Source organism: Staurois parvus, unplaced genomic scaffold (assembly GCF_062004578.1).
Source record: "Staurois parvus isolate SC_StPar_1 unplaced genomic scaffold, SC_StPar_1.0 ptg000175l, whole genome shotgun sequence".
Taxonomy (NCBI): domain Eukaryota; kingdom Metazoa; phylum Chordata; class Amphibia; order Anura; family Ranidae; genus Staurois; species Staurois parvus.
This window is the reverse complement of record NW_028317971.1, coordinates 1324187-1339180: the sequence shown is the minus strand read 5'-3', so window position 1 is coordinate 1339180 and position 14994 is coordinate 1324187. Positions and strand designations below refer to the sequence as shown.

At 40.4% G+C, this 14994-nt stretch overlaps 1 protein-coding gene across 1 annotated transcript in view; it reads right to left on the bottom strand.

The window, feature by feature from the left end:
• Window positions 1-8852: 8852 nt before the first annotated feature.
• The window catches only part of CEP41 (centrosomal protein 41), a 61618-nt gene continuing 55476 nt past the window's right edge, over window positions 8853-14994 (bottom strand). Inside the window, exon 11 of the mRNA XM_089676866.1 lies at window positions 8853-13346. Coding sequence (XP_089532992.1) covers window positions 13207-13346 — 140 coding nt within the window. The 3' untranslated portion in view covers window positions 8853-13206. The remainder of the gene's footprint in view (window positions 13347-14994) is intronic.

Below are 14994 nucleotides of genomic sequence, written 5' to 3'. Positions count from 1 at the left end.
CTTTAATTTTTTTGAATAGTGTATATAGAGTGCAGTAAGCAGGGGCATGTAATATACAGTACAGAGTGCAACAACCAAAACTATATAAACTACCGTACAACACAGCATAGAAAGTATGGTCAGGAGTATGTACAGTGGATATAAAGAGTCTACCCACCCCTGTTAAAATGTTAGGTTTCTGTGATGTAAAAAAAATGAGACAAATAAATTCAGAACTTTTTCCACCTTTAATGTGACCTATAAACTGTACAACTCAGTTGAACAACAAACTGAAATCTTTTAGGTAGAGGGAAGTAAAAATAAAAAAACTAAAATAATATGGTTGTATAAGTGTGCACACCCTTAAACTAATACTTTGTTAAAGCACCTTCTGATTTTATTACAGCCCTCAGAGGACCTAAACATTATATCCAAGAGGTGTTGTATTGGATTTAAGTCAGGTGAGCATATTCATTCATTGGTATCAATTCCTTCATCCTGCAGGAACTGTCTGCATACTCTTGCCACATGAGGCCGGGCATTGTCATGCACCAGGAGGAAACCAGGACCCACTACACCAGTGTAGGGTCTGGCAATAGGTCCAAGGATTTAATCCTAATGGCAGTCAGGGTGCCATTGTCTAGCCTGTAGAGGTCTGTGTGTCCCTCCATGGATATGCTGACCCACCACCAAAACAGTCATGCTGAATGATGTTACAGGGAGCATAACATTCTCCACAGCTTCTCCAGACCAGGGGCGGATTGACCATTTGGAAACTCGGGCACTGCCCAAGGTCAGTAGGGGGCCCCATGAGATGCCCCTGGTACCTTTTTCATTGGCTTTTTTGAGTTTGGGCAAGGACACAGGGGCCCCATGATCCCCTATTGCCCGGGGGCCGCATGAATTGTCAGTCCGCCCCTGCTCCAGACCCTTCACGTCTGTCACATGAATGAACCTCTCATCTGTGAAAAGCACAGGGTGCCAGTGGCGGACCTGCTGATTCTGGTGTTCTATGCTGCTGGGCAGTGAGCACAGGGCCCACTAGAGGATGTCGAGCCCTCAGGCCACCCTACCAGTCCTGCTGATGGGTCAAGGACCTTCTACGGCCCTGTCCTGCTCTCCTAGAGTAACTGCCTGTCTCCTGGAATCTCCTCCATGCTCTTGAGACTGTGCTGGGAGCACAGCAAACCTTCTGGCAATGGCACGTATTGATGTGCCATCCTAGAGGAGTTGGACTGCCTGTGCAACCTCTGTAGGGTCCAGGTATCTCCTCATGCTACCAGTAGTGACACTAACCCTAGCCAAATGCAAAACTAGTGAAAAACAGTCAGAAAAGATGAGTAGGGAAAAAAATATCAGTGGCCTCCATCTGTAAAACCATTTCTGTTTTGGGGATTGTCTCATCTAGTTTAATTTCATTAACACCAAAGCAGCTGAAACTGATTGACAACTCCCTCTGCTACTTAACTGACCAGATCAATATCCCAGGAGTTTAATTGACTGCATGCTATGCTCTGATTAAAAAGTGTTCCTTTAAATTTTTGAGCAGTGTATTATATACACACCTGACTCTGTGTAATATTGTAACTCCTGACCACAGTGTTCATTGTCTCAACAGTTGCTGGTTTCCAAGTAGTTCCTGACTGTTTTAATGAAGTTCTTCTTTAAGGTAGGCTAAAAGTGTTAGCTCTCTTGTCTCTTCTACATGCAAAAAAGTATATGAATTGAAAGAGTTTATGTTTTTAAAAATGATTGTATTGAGTTTTATGTCTTAAAGACTCTTGTTTGTGGCACAACAAATAAAGCATATTTTGTGGATATGAGTGCTGTGGCATGTTTGCTGTGTATAGTTAGTAAGTTCCTCCCACTGTCAGTGCAATGAGGCCACACCCACCTTTTTCCATGGGGCACCATATAATTCTTTTACCTTGGAGGGCATAGGGATGCCTCAAATCTTTCACAATCCTACCAGCACACCTGCTGTGGCCTACTATGCTGCAGAGGCAGGACATGTACTGGGACATACAGTGTTCAGGGAGCTATTCTACCTCTTTGACATACACTGGCAAGGAGGGAGAGGGGTGGGTGACTAGTATAGATCACAGTTACTACTTGATCTATCACTAGTATAGATCAAGTAGTAACCAGTACAGACATCGGTGTCGTTTAGCTCCCTCCCTCCCCTGGAGCCACACAGGGCGCCATAGCTCTTCAGTGCAACCCAAACAGCCGCTGCTCCCAGCTCTACGCCTTCATCCTACCGACATGGATGCCAAGGCAGTCCTCCTTGGACAGACACCTCTCACACATCAGCTTTTTTCCTCCCTCTGACACCAGTGCCATTTTTCCTTTCAGTGACACCACTAATTCAACAATGTTTTTTTTCCTCACACCGAAAGACTACTTCTTCCTTTACCACTTAGCGCCTAGGAAAATTTTGCAACACTGTTAAACTCTGCAATTCGCTGCAGAGTGCCACAACCATGGGCATTATCTTGGAGCTTGCCACAACAATTAAATACATTTCAGTGGATTTTTCTTCCAACCTTCAAGGAGTCCCTCCTAATTTAGCATGCAAGTCCTGCTCTTCCTCCTCTATCATATTTGTTATAGCTAGCTTCCCACAGTTAGCATGCCAGCACCAGGGATCCAAAGACTGTCAAAGAGCTGGCCCAGGTGAGGACGCTGCTGAATCCTTGGATAGGTGAGTATCTGTTGTAAAAGTCAGCAGATAGTTTCTGTAGATGCTGACTTTTAATGTTTTTGGGAACCTGGCTGAAGCTCCTCTCCTGTCTGCCTCTTGTTCCTAAAATATGGGACCAGTTGATTGAAGGGTGGTACAAATAAGGGCATGATTTATGGGTGTGGCTTCAAATAGGGGGGGTTATAAGTGGGCATGGCCAGTAGAATGTCTCCACACTTTTTGAAAATCTGGTCACCTTATTCAGTAGGAAGTGTCCATGTCATTCAGGCACTAATGTGGAAACCTCCAGGACCCTTTCAAGAAATAAAGAGAACACGAGAATGCTCATGGATGCAGCATCATGTATTAAAGGTTTTTAGATAGGGATTTTTTTTTCTTTTCAGCAATAAGATAGAGGGGGTGAGACCAATCCTGGAGTGGGGCTTTAAATTTTAATCCCCGAACTTGCAGGTTACAACTTCAAATGCTGCTGACTCCTGATCTCTCAGTGCTGCCCCCGGACTTCTGGTCTTCACAGGAAAAAGTTAAAACATATCAATGGTCAAATGTCAAGTCATAAATTAATTTCTACATTGTATTTCAATTATCTCTAGCCTGCTCCTATTACCTGGAATGATCTTGAAGCTTGTAAACTTCAAATGACTAAACCCTCGCCTAAAAACCCATTCAGTTTAAAATAGAAATGAAAGGAAAAACAGTTGTGTATAGGTATAAAAAAAACCACCACAAAAACATTTCCCCCCTTTTTTGTAAGTGATCACATTCCCTCTGTTCTCAGCTGCAAAAGAGCTCAGGGAGAAGAAAACAGCAGAACACTGGTCTTCCCGGTGCATGGCTGTGCAGGGAAGGTGGTGCCATGACAAGTCTGATCATTTGAGAACAGACTGAGTTCCCTTCACAGCTAGGGAACTGACCATGCTGTGCTCTTGTGCCTAGTGTGGTCGGTGTTTAATAGGAAAGCAGAGGGACTGTCACCAGGTACTTCACACAAAAGAAGCAATACAAAGAAAACAGGATACTTTTTCAAACAAGTACATGGTATAGCAGGCACATATCAGGAATAGGACATGTTGGGCTTACATAGTATTTAATTAGTGTAGATCCCACACATTTACTTCCTGAATTTTGTGACACATATTCACTATGCACAGCTGTGTCACACATTTTACAGAGCCTGCCTTTGAACTACAGAGGTGTTGAGAAAATGAGTTTCAGGAGGTGGAGTCAGTACAGGAATCATTGCTTGCAGGTAGAAAGTTACCATGGGATATGTAGTCCTTAGAAACGAAAAGTGAACAACAAAGACAATATTTGGACAAGTGCATTGCAATAATAAACTAGCACTAAGGACATGCGTGCCATGTGTGTAAGCTTCAGTGTTCTGTAAAATAGTTGCATTCACTCTTTACAATACAGTCAGCAGTGACCATCTAGCGCTGAGACTTAAAATTCTGCCTGGAGTATGGCTCTCATAGCAGATCACGTACAGTGCTTCTACTCCATTCAGTAAACGGCTTTCATTCTGTTGACTGTGTACAAGCCCTTCTGTGATTGAAGGATCAAAAAGCACCCAGAAATGTTTTCAGACAAAGCACAGGAGAGTACTGAACTGGCCAGCAATGAGTCCAGATCTCAATCCCATAGAGCACCTGTGGAGAGATCTCAATACAGCAGTTAGGAAGAGGAACCTTTCCAATCTGAAAGACCTGGAGCAGCTGGCAAAGGAAGAATGATCCAAACTTCCAGTAGAGTTGTAAGAAACTCATTAATGGTCACAAGAAGTGATTGATTTCAATAATTTTTTTAATTTAATAAATTGAGGGTGCCAATAATTTTGTCAAGTCCATTTTGGGGGTTTTATGTGGAATGTGTTAGATTTGGCTTTTTGTTTCTCCACTTACAAAAAGCCAAATCATTCAAACAATCCTTCGTTGCAATCTTTGATCAAGTTTTCTCTTTCATCCAAATCCAGGGAGATTAGCTAGTGCCATGGGCTGTAAACTTCTTGACAATGTTGCGTACAGTGGCCACAGGAACATTAAGATCTCTGGAGATGGACTTGTAACCTTGAGATTGTTCATGCTTTTCCACAATTTTTGTTCTCAATTCCTCAGACAATTCTTTGCTGTTCTTTCTCTTCTCCATGTGGCACACAGAGACACACAACAGAAAGGTTGAGTCAATTTTTCTCCATTGTAACTGGTTGCCAGTGGGATTTCTACATTGTCAGCACCTTTTAATTGATACAGATAAGTTTAATTACAAACTTGGAATGCAGCAATTACAATTTTGAGAAGGCGACAATAATTTTGTCCAGTTTTGCATGGAATGTGTCAGATTTGGCTTTTGTTTCTCCACTTTTTTTGTGTCATACCAATACAAAAACAAAAGAAATAATGTGAATGCCTAAACATTTGTGATTGCAGCAATTTTCCAGGTAAAGCGATGCATTATCTGACAGAAATGCAGGGGTGCCAATACTTTTGGCCGTGACTGTATAACTGTATAAGCTTAATAGTGTCTCTCTTTAACCACTTGCCCTCCAGAGGAATTACCCCCCCCCCCCTCCTGACTAGGCTATTTTTTGCGATACGTTGCTGTGTTATTTTAACTGACAATTGTGCAGTCATGAAACGCTGTACATAAATGAAATTTGTTATTTCCCCACAAATATAGCTTTTTTTCAGTGGTATTTGATCACCTTTCTTATTTTTTGCACTATAAACAAGAAAAGACCGAATTTTTGAAAAAAAAAATATATATTTTTTACTTTTTGCTATAAAACATATCCAAGAAAAAAATGTAAAAAATCAAATTTCTTCATAAATTTAGGACAAAATGTATTCTTCTACATGTCTTTGCTTTGGCGGTGATCAGCACTTCTAGCAGGACTGCAGCGGGCATTCTGACACTGGGTGGGAACTAACATCCCCAGCGTATGTTTTACTGTGTGCTGGGTTTTACTAGGAAGACATGCTGTTTTGTATCGCTTTTGTGTGCAGAGCGATACAAAACAGCATGTCCATGCTGACAGGAGAGAGACCTGTGTTGTTTACACACAGGTCTCTCCCCTGTTCACTTTCTCTGACGATACTGATTGCCAGCCGGGACCCGGTGATTGGCATCTCTAGCCACCTACTCGGAAATGCGCACCCCCTACCTGGAAATACAAATCATGTGTATATATACAGTGGATATAGAAAGTCTACACACCCCTGTTAAAATGTCAGGTTTCGGTGATGTAAAAAAATGAGACTTTTTCCACCTTTAATGTAACCTATAAACTGTACAACTCAGTTGAACAATAAACTGGAATCTTTTAGGTGGAGGGAAATAAAAATAAAAAAACTAAAATAATACGGTTGCATAAGTGTGAACAACCTAAAACTAATATTTTGTTGAAGCACCTTTTTGATTTTATTCCGGCACTCAGTCTTTTTGGGTATGAGTCTATCAGCATGGCACATCTTGACTTTGCAATATTTGCCCACTCTTCCTTGCAAAAACACTCCAAATCTGTCAGACTGCAAGAGCATCTCCTGTGCACAACCAACTTCAGATCACCCCACAGATTTTCGATCGGCTTCAGGTTTGGGCGCTGGCTGGGCCATTCCAAAACTTTATTCTTCTTCTGGTAAAGCCATTCCTTTGTTGATTTGAATGTTCCTCTTCATGTTCAGCTTTCAAGGTTTTGTGCCAATATTAGAGATCATGTATACGAGCGCACCTACAAATGCAATATAGCAGCTGTGCACCAGGTAACCATAAACCTAATAAAACAATAATATAAATCAAAGGATGCAGCGCTGAACAAGAAGTACTATAAGTATATAAATAGATGAATAAATGATTGTAAAACAAGCAGTTCATATAATAATATCAAGGTGACTTCAGGTGCTCTCATCTATTCCTATCCTCCAGGTAACACGGTGCTGTGCGATATAGTGCAGAAGAAATGCACACTCACCAGAACGCACAGTTTAATGAGCGTTTATATATATATTTTTCCTTTGAGGTCATCGGCTGGTCAAGGCAGGATCTAGAATCCAAAGGTCTCCCTGGGTGTTATTGCTAGGACATCAGGATGATCCCTCGGATGTTAGCCTGTGGATTACTCCTCAAGTGGTAAGAACGCTCCTTCACCAGCAGTGAGATGGATGGCTGTGAATTGATACTCCCCAAGGGAGTCAAACCAGAGACATCTCCATTGTGTAGTAAGTAACGTATTTTATTTGGATAAAACGAGAATAAAGATCGGTATTATGCAGGAGAAATCATGGACTAACCGTCCAATGTTAAAGATGGCCGCCAGAGCTCCACGATGCTCCGGCGGCGTGACGTCACGGCGTTCCTGGCTCCTCCTACGCGTTTCGTGCACACGCACGTCGTCTGGGGGGATTTGCCAAACATGATTTCTCCTGCATAATACCGATCTTTATTCTCGTTTTATCCAAATAAAATACGTTACTTACTACACAATGGAGATGTCTCTGCTTTGACTCCCTTGGGGAGTATCAATTCACAGCCATCCATCTCACTGCTGGTGAAGGAGCGTTCTTACCACTTGAGGAGTAATCCACAGGCTAACATCCGAGGGATCATCCTGATGTCCTAGCAATAATACCCAGGGAGACCATTGGATTCTAGATCCTGCCTTGACCAGCTGATGACCTCAAAGGAAAAATATATATATATATATATAAACGCTCATTAAACTGTGCGTTCTGGTGAGTGTGCATTTCTTCTGCACTATATCGCACAGCACCGTGTTACCTGGAGGATAGGAATAGATGAGAGCACCTGAAGTCACCTTGATATTATTATATGAACTGCTTGTTTTACAATCATTTATTCATCTATTTATATACTTATAGTACTTCTTGTTCAGCGCTGCATCCTTTGATTTATATTTGTGCCAATATTGACTGGTATTTGGAACTGTTCCTAATTCCCTCTACCTTGACTAAGGCCCCAGTTCCAGCTGAAACAAAAAAAAAGCCCCAAAGCTTGATGCTGCCACCACCATGCTTCACTGTGGGTATGGTGTTCTTTTGTTGATGTGCAGTGTTGCTTTTACACCAAACATATCTTTTGGATTTAAGGCCACAAAGTTCAACCTTGGTTTCATCAGACCAGAACACATTTTCCCACATACTTTTTGGAGACTTCAGATGAGTTTTTGCAAAATTTAGCCAGGCTTGGATGTTTTTCTTCATAAGAAAAGTCTTGCCACTCTAACCCATAACCCAGACATATGAAGAATATGGGAGATTGTTGTCACATGTACCACACAGCCAGTACCTGCCAGATATTCCTGCAGCTCCTTTAATGTTGTTGTAGGCCTCTTGGCAGCCTCCCAGACCAGTTTTCTTTTAGTCTTTTCATCAATTTTGGAGGGACGTCCAGTTCTTGGTAATGTCACTGTTGCACCATATTTTCTCTACTTGATGATGACTGTCTTCACTGTGTTCCATGGTATATGTAATGCCTTAGAAATTCTTTTGTACTCTTCTCCTGATACCTTTTAACAAATCCCTCTGATGCTTTGGAAGCTGTCTGCGGACCATGGCTTTTGCTGTAGGATACGACTACAAAAATGTCAGGAAAGATCTACTAGAACAGTTGAACTTTATTTGGGGTTAATCAGAGGCACTTTAAAATGATGGCAGGTGTGTACTGACTCCTATTTAACATGATTTTGAATGTGATTAATTATGAACACAGCTACATCCCCAGTTATAAGAGGGTGTGCACACTTATGCAACCATATTATTTTAGTTTTCTATTTTTACTTCCCTCCACTGAAAAGATTTCAGTTTGTTTTCCAATTGAGTTGTACAGTTTATAGGTCACATAAAAGGTGGAAAAAGTTGTGAAATTATTTATCTTTGTCTCATTTTTTTACATCACAGAAACCTGACATTTTAAACAGGGGTGTGTAGACTTTTTATATCCACTGTACGTGAATTTGCGCAGCCCTGCTTCAGTACTGCTATAGGGCAGAGGGCAAGTGGTTAAAGCCTTCACAGCCCTATTACCTGTAAAATGGACAACAAAATACACTCAGACTTCTAGTTTGTTTGTTTTTTTTTAATTTAGACATTTGGACCTTTTGTAGTAAAAAAACAAAAATAAATAAAAAACATAAAAAGGAAACAAAAGCCAGAACTGCCTTTAGTAGCAGCAGATGTATTTTATTAAAATAAACATTTAAAAACAATAAAACAACATCAACGAAATAAGGTATCTCTTCCTACAGACCTTCTTTAACAATTTTTAAAGAGCTCATTAACAGGACATTTAACATCAGGGAATTGCACTTGATTGCACCTACTAAGTCACTACTTTGGACAATATAAATTTCTAGGCCCTGGCACAGCGAATGAGGACTGTAATCCCAAATATTTCATCCATTAATTTTACACTTATTTTAAATGAGTCCGAGAGTGACGCACAGAAACTGGCATTTATTTTAGGTTTGAATTACCTCTTGTAACCAGCATCCAGGTTTATAAATTCCATGAAAAGGCACATTCCTCATGTTCATAAATTAATTAAGGCTACATTTGTACCCAGTTTACTTTATCTTTATGCCAGATGTGCTTTGCTGAAAACCACACAAGATGAATGATAGCACATACAAGCCCTCATCGCACACCTGAGCAACTTGTGCATTTCTTGAAATGTGAAAACACTCAACGTGAAGATTCCCATTATATTCAATGGTACCCGTTCACACTTGCCTTGTGCTGCCACTTGTCATATCATGCGAAAAAGAATGTTATCTAGTTTTTGGATAGAATCACACATTTTTGGCCCCATAGAGTAACTGGGGCGCCTGAAAAGGCACAACACAAGCATTTTAGTGTGTTTTTGCACCTAACAACCGTTCTCCCCCTAGCAACCTGAGGCTCATGAACAAAATGAAAGTATAAGGAGTGTCCATGCTGAATGTAGATACTTTCATCCACCTGGTGAGGGCCCATAATAACCTCAAGAACCCCTGTGATGTCCATTATGAGAACTGTAGCAAGTAGCAGAGGGCCTGGGAAGACATTGGCATAGCAGACATGGTTCAACATGGTTCAAGAGCTCAAACAGCACAAGACACCAAAACACCACACAGAAAAATGCTTAAAAACGCGCATTCGAACGTGCAAAAAAAAAAAATGCTTCAAAATCATCAAAGTGTGAACAGAGGGCTAAAATGTACTGCATGAAAAATGCAGAACTGTGAATATTGCCCAAGTTTAAAAAATGATGCTACAGTTAAGTTAATGCTACCACTGTAACTTAATAAAAATTTCCACAAACATAATGACCTGGAAGTGACTGAAACAGTACCTTATATAGTAAAATAATTATGCAGTGTAAAAACACAAACACAAAAAGGAACTAAAGTCCCCTAAACGTCAAAAAGCAACATATCATTGTAGTATGTGAAGAAAACTAAATGAAAATTGATCCAAAATGAATGTGAACAAGCTATGAAAAACATTTTTTTGTTAAATAAGGGTGACATCATGTGGGAACTTATAAATTATATTTTTTTCAATGATATTTAATTTTTTCCTTATCTCTGGGCAAAAAAAAAAAAAAAAAAGCTTCCAGCACTGCACAGTTCAACTGCTTGTTTTGTCTAGGGGTGAGGAGAAAGCTTAAAAAAGCTTATGCTCACCCAATCCTTCGTTTCACCAGAAAATTACACTCCTCTAGAGGCCAGCAGTGGGCTGTTCCTGGTCTATGGAGTTCTCTCTAGGCTTGATGACATCAAGAACAGTCCACAACTCAAGGCCACTGGAGCACGGGGGTGAAGGGCCAGTCTTGTGCTGAGAGGGAGGGAGGATTAGATAAGTAAATCTCCTTTCTCCTCTTCCCTAGATAATAACAAGCAGTCAAAAGTGGGAAAACTTTTTCTGCCCTGATACGGGCTTTAAACTACAATTCAGTCAACTTGCTCGACATTTTATGCGGCTGGTTGTAATGTATTGGCACATTTCAAAGATGATCATACAGGACTACAAGAACATAGGCCATCTTTATGCAAATATCCTATTAATTAGGACACCCTTTCTATTAGGTGTATTCAACAAAAGCAACAGCAACAAGCAAGTGAAGTGAGTCATAGCAATCAGTGTTATCACTGACCATTGTTGCAGATCACTGGTTGGTTAATATGGATAACTAAACTCTCTGCACATGCCATTTGCACTTATTTACAGAACACTACTGTATGGTCTCATGCTGAGCCACCATACTAAAAAGTATTAAAGGGCTAAAAAAGTGAGTTGTACACTGAGTGTAAAGCTATGCTACATGAGTTCCCTCTTTAAAAATATAAATAAATTAGAAATAGGAAATATTAGGATACATCATAGTAAAATACACAAGATCTAATTTAAAAAACCTCAAGTAAAGTAGTGTTACACACAGCATCCAAATTTTATTTCATCATGTTTGAACTCACTAGTGCAGTTTAAGGACCTATTCACACCAGTAGGCACACTTTATGCTTTGTATAAAGCATAACTGCTAGTGTGCACTGTGAATAGGTAGAGCAATTTGTTGTTTTTTTCTTTTTTTTATCTTTCTTGAAATGTCACACATTTCATTCATTTCTAAGCACTGAAACTTGTTGTAATACAGTATAGTGTGAAACAACACACTGCACGATTATTTTTTTTTTTTCAGCGTACACCAATGCAGTGTGTTGGCGTGACCAGAACTAAGAACATAAGACAAATTGCTGTGTCTGTGCATTGGGGCTCCATTGGGTAAAGCTCCCCAATGCCTATAGTGTGAAAGGGCCCTAAAGCTAACACTTGTTTGGTTGCTATGGATAACAGCAAATATCTTTCCTTTACTCAAATACAATGTCATAAGTGACTAAATAGAATTATTTTATAAATAGGAGTGTTTAAGTCAGCTTTGGACTGCTTGTCGCACAATGATTCATAAATACATCAAGTATATTTGGCAAGTGTGGTAGATCCTAGTTTATTATTGGCGGTAATAAGAGTTCCTGAGGAGCCCACAGGGAACTGGATCTATGCATATTGGCTGCTCTAAATCTATGCCACAATCTCACAATCTCCCCTCAACACCTACAATAACTAACCTATGTGGAAAAAAAACTTGCCCATTTTCACTCTGGTCACATGATCCCCCAGTGGCTGTAGGGGAACAAAGAGCGTCCGACCATGGCTATGAAAGCTGGAAGCTCCATAAGCTCCCATGGTGCAGCCTTTGTTGGTGGTCCCTCCAGCTAAAGTTAGGATTTATTTGGAATTCTATTTTAAGTTACAAAAGACGATACCATGTGAAAACTACAACTAACAAGTTGAAGTTTAGCTTTAAAGTGATTGTAAAGGGTTCAGATTTGTTTCTTTATGTGAGTCTATGAGACACACAGAGTGCGGCTCGGCCCCGCGAAGAGGAAAGGAGGGGGGGAAGCTGCACACTGAATGTTTTCTACCTTCATCATAGAATGCAAGGTAAAATCCCATCAGGCTTTAGAACCACTTTAGAGAGGACTGTAACTGATATGTTTGAATATTACTTTCCAATGAATATACATATTTATGATAAATAATGAAATGTACCCATAGATGATTTAGGGGTGAGCTAAAAAACCAAACGATCAATACAACCAAATACAACATATCATTTATTAAGGGGCTGGTGATCTTCATTGCCCACTATCACACTCTTGGGGGCTCCAGTGGAAAGATCTCTTGGTCATAATTACCATCCAGTTTTGGGTTCTCCCACTTCTCCTGCTACATTCTTTATAACTCATTCAAGCATTGTTACCCAACCTCAAACATGGTAATGGCACGGTGGGGAGACTTTTATAAACTGCTATTTGTTTTCAATATAGTGCTCAAAAATTCATAAATATCCCTTCGGTAGAAAAAAACAAGTTCCTTGCAATATTTCCATACAGTCTGGATGCTGATAACATTGAAACAGCACAGCAAGAACCATAGGAGTATGTCAGAAAAAAATACAGCATTGTGGTTGCTAGATGAAGCTGACAATCATAGGAAGTCATAGTATTAGAGAAAATATGGGGAAAAATCTATGCAGCCTGGACACTGGACAAATGCTTACAACATTCGTCCAAGGAATGTTTTATAAAAAAGACCCCTAAGCATTGATAAAAGAGTAATTGTTCTCATGCAATATGGAATGTGCCCATAAGGTTTTCACAGACACTGCAACACACATCTTGGTCATTTGTTAAACCAGTGATTTCTCATCATAGCTTCCAATGGGCAGTTATTAAAAAACTGCTTTATAACACAAAGAACCGGTACATATACCCCACCCCCCCAAATTGAAACTTCTACACAATAATTGAAAAATAACTTGTAAACAACATTCTATTTCTTTAAGCTTCTCGCCAAAGAACTCCTGTCTAGCTAGCAATACTGCAGTAGCATGAATAAGAAATGTTCTACTGGACAAGTAGACCAGGGATTGAATGGGAATGACTGTATATCGGTGATACTGTACAGAAATCATTTCCAGGGTTTGCCATGTGGACTGATGCTTCGGATTGATCGGGAACTGACAGAGCTGGCAGAAGATGGAATGTGGCTGTTTCTGGAGTAGGAACTTTTTGACTCCGATCTACCAGTGGATAAACGGCTGAGACGACCTGTGAACAACAGAGGGAGACACATGGCAACATGAATTACAAAAAAATGCCTAAACAGGAAGAGAATATTTCCTTCTAAAAAAACTGCACTCAGCACAGATGATCAATCTTTGATGATTAAGATCTGCTGTATTGAAACTCAAAGTGGTTCTTTAGCCAGAAATAAAAAATTAAAAGTCAGCAGCTACATATAAAAATGTAGGCGCTGACTTTTAATACTAGGACACTTAACTGTACAGTGGTCGAGCGCTGTCCTCACTCGAGCCAGCTCTTCAGCCGTCTTTGGGTCCAGGTGCCGGCATGTTTACTTGCTTGTATCTGCACAGCCGGCTTCCTACCGTGCTGCGCTTTGTGAATGGTCCCACAGTTTTCTGTGACCTGTGATGTGTCCCAGGAGGCTGGGGGAGAAAGGGCAAACTTCCACTTGGATTGCCTCGGGGATACAACTGAAAGTGGGAGCTGGTACCTGTCAAAACCCCCACAAAACAAAAGACCAAGTACCAAAAGTTAAGAGGGGCTGGCGGGGGGGGGGGGGGGGGGGTAAGCAGACCTTCCCTTTCTGGGTGAAGTTCCACTTTAATCACACACTTTAGAATGCGGTTATCACAATCCAACTTCCTATTAAGTTTCTTCTAGTAATGAATACAGAATGGTATTAAAAAAAAGCAGATTAAGCAGGTAGACCTGTTTCAGGTTTATCTAAGCTCCCCACGCCAGTTTCTATTTCAGAGTAATATAGAAACCAGCACAGAGTCTGCTCCAAATTAAACAAAGGGAATGCAGTAGTTTTCAGTAAAGAAAATTGCCGCAGATGTCCACCAGGGTCAGGCTTGGTGTATGGGATGTGAACTTTTAGCAGACAGCTCACATCCCTTTCTCTGCAGGTAGGAGCAGAGCCTGCACAGCCCTCCTCCTCCCTCCTGATCGTAGCTGAGCGGGCATAGGCAGAGAAATCCGAAGTATGCAGCTCTAGCTGTACTGCTCTCACAGACAGCATAGAACAGAAAACCAATCATTCCCAATCAAGAGTTACATCCCTTTTGTTAATTAGGAGCAGGATTTGTTTTGTTTCTCAAGTTTAGAAGAGTGGTTCAAGCATTATGATTGTGCCACTCTTTACTAATGCCTCCCCTGTGGTTCTGGAGGTAGCAGAGCTCTGAACAATTCCAGAACCGACAGGTAATTAATACTCAGGATACAAATTAAGTGTCATTATACCAAAATCTGAATTTCTAGCATACAGTTATACTTTAAAAGGTAAAGAAAAGGAGCATCTTTTCTTTTTTTTTTTGAAAAATAACACAGTCCCCTGTAGGTCAAGAAATTGTAGCAAGTTAACTTTATTTTAGCCCCCTTCCTGCTATATCATCTATAGATATACAGTATATTAACACAATCTGTGCTTAGTGGAAAGATCTGGACCCCCCCAGACGTTCCTTTAGACATGCAGCAATGTTATATAAAAACTGAATATTGCCAACATGGTTATAAGGAATAGACCTATTCCTTGAAAATAAGTAATACAGGGAAGAAAGAAAAAGATGTACGTTTGTGAACAAACCCCTGCAAATTTTTTTTTTCTCTTTTATAATGCCTGATCTGTCTTCACAACAATATGTACATAGAGCTCTCCATATAAAAGCATTCA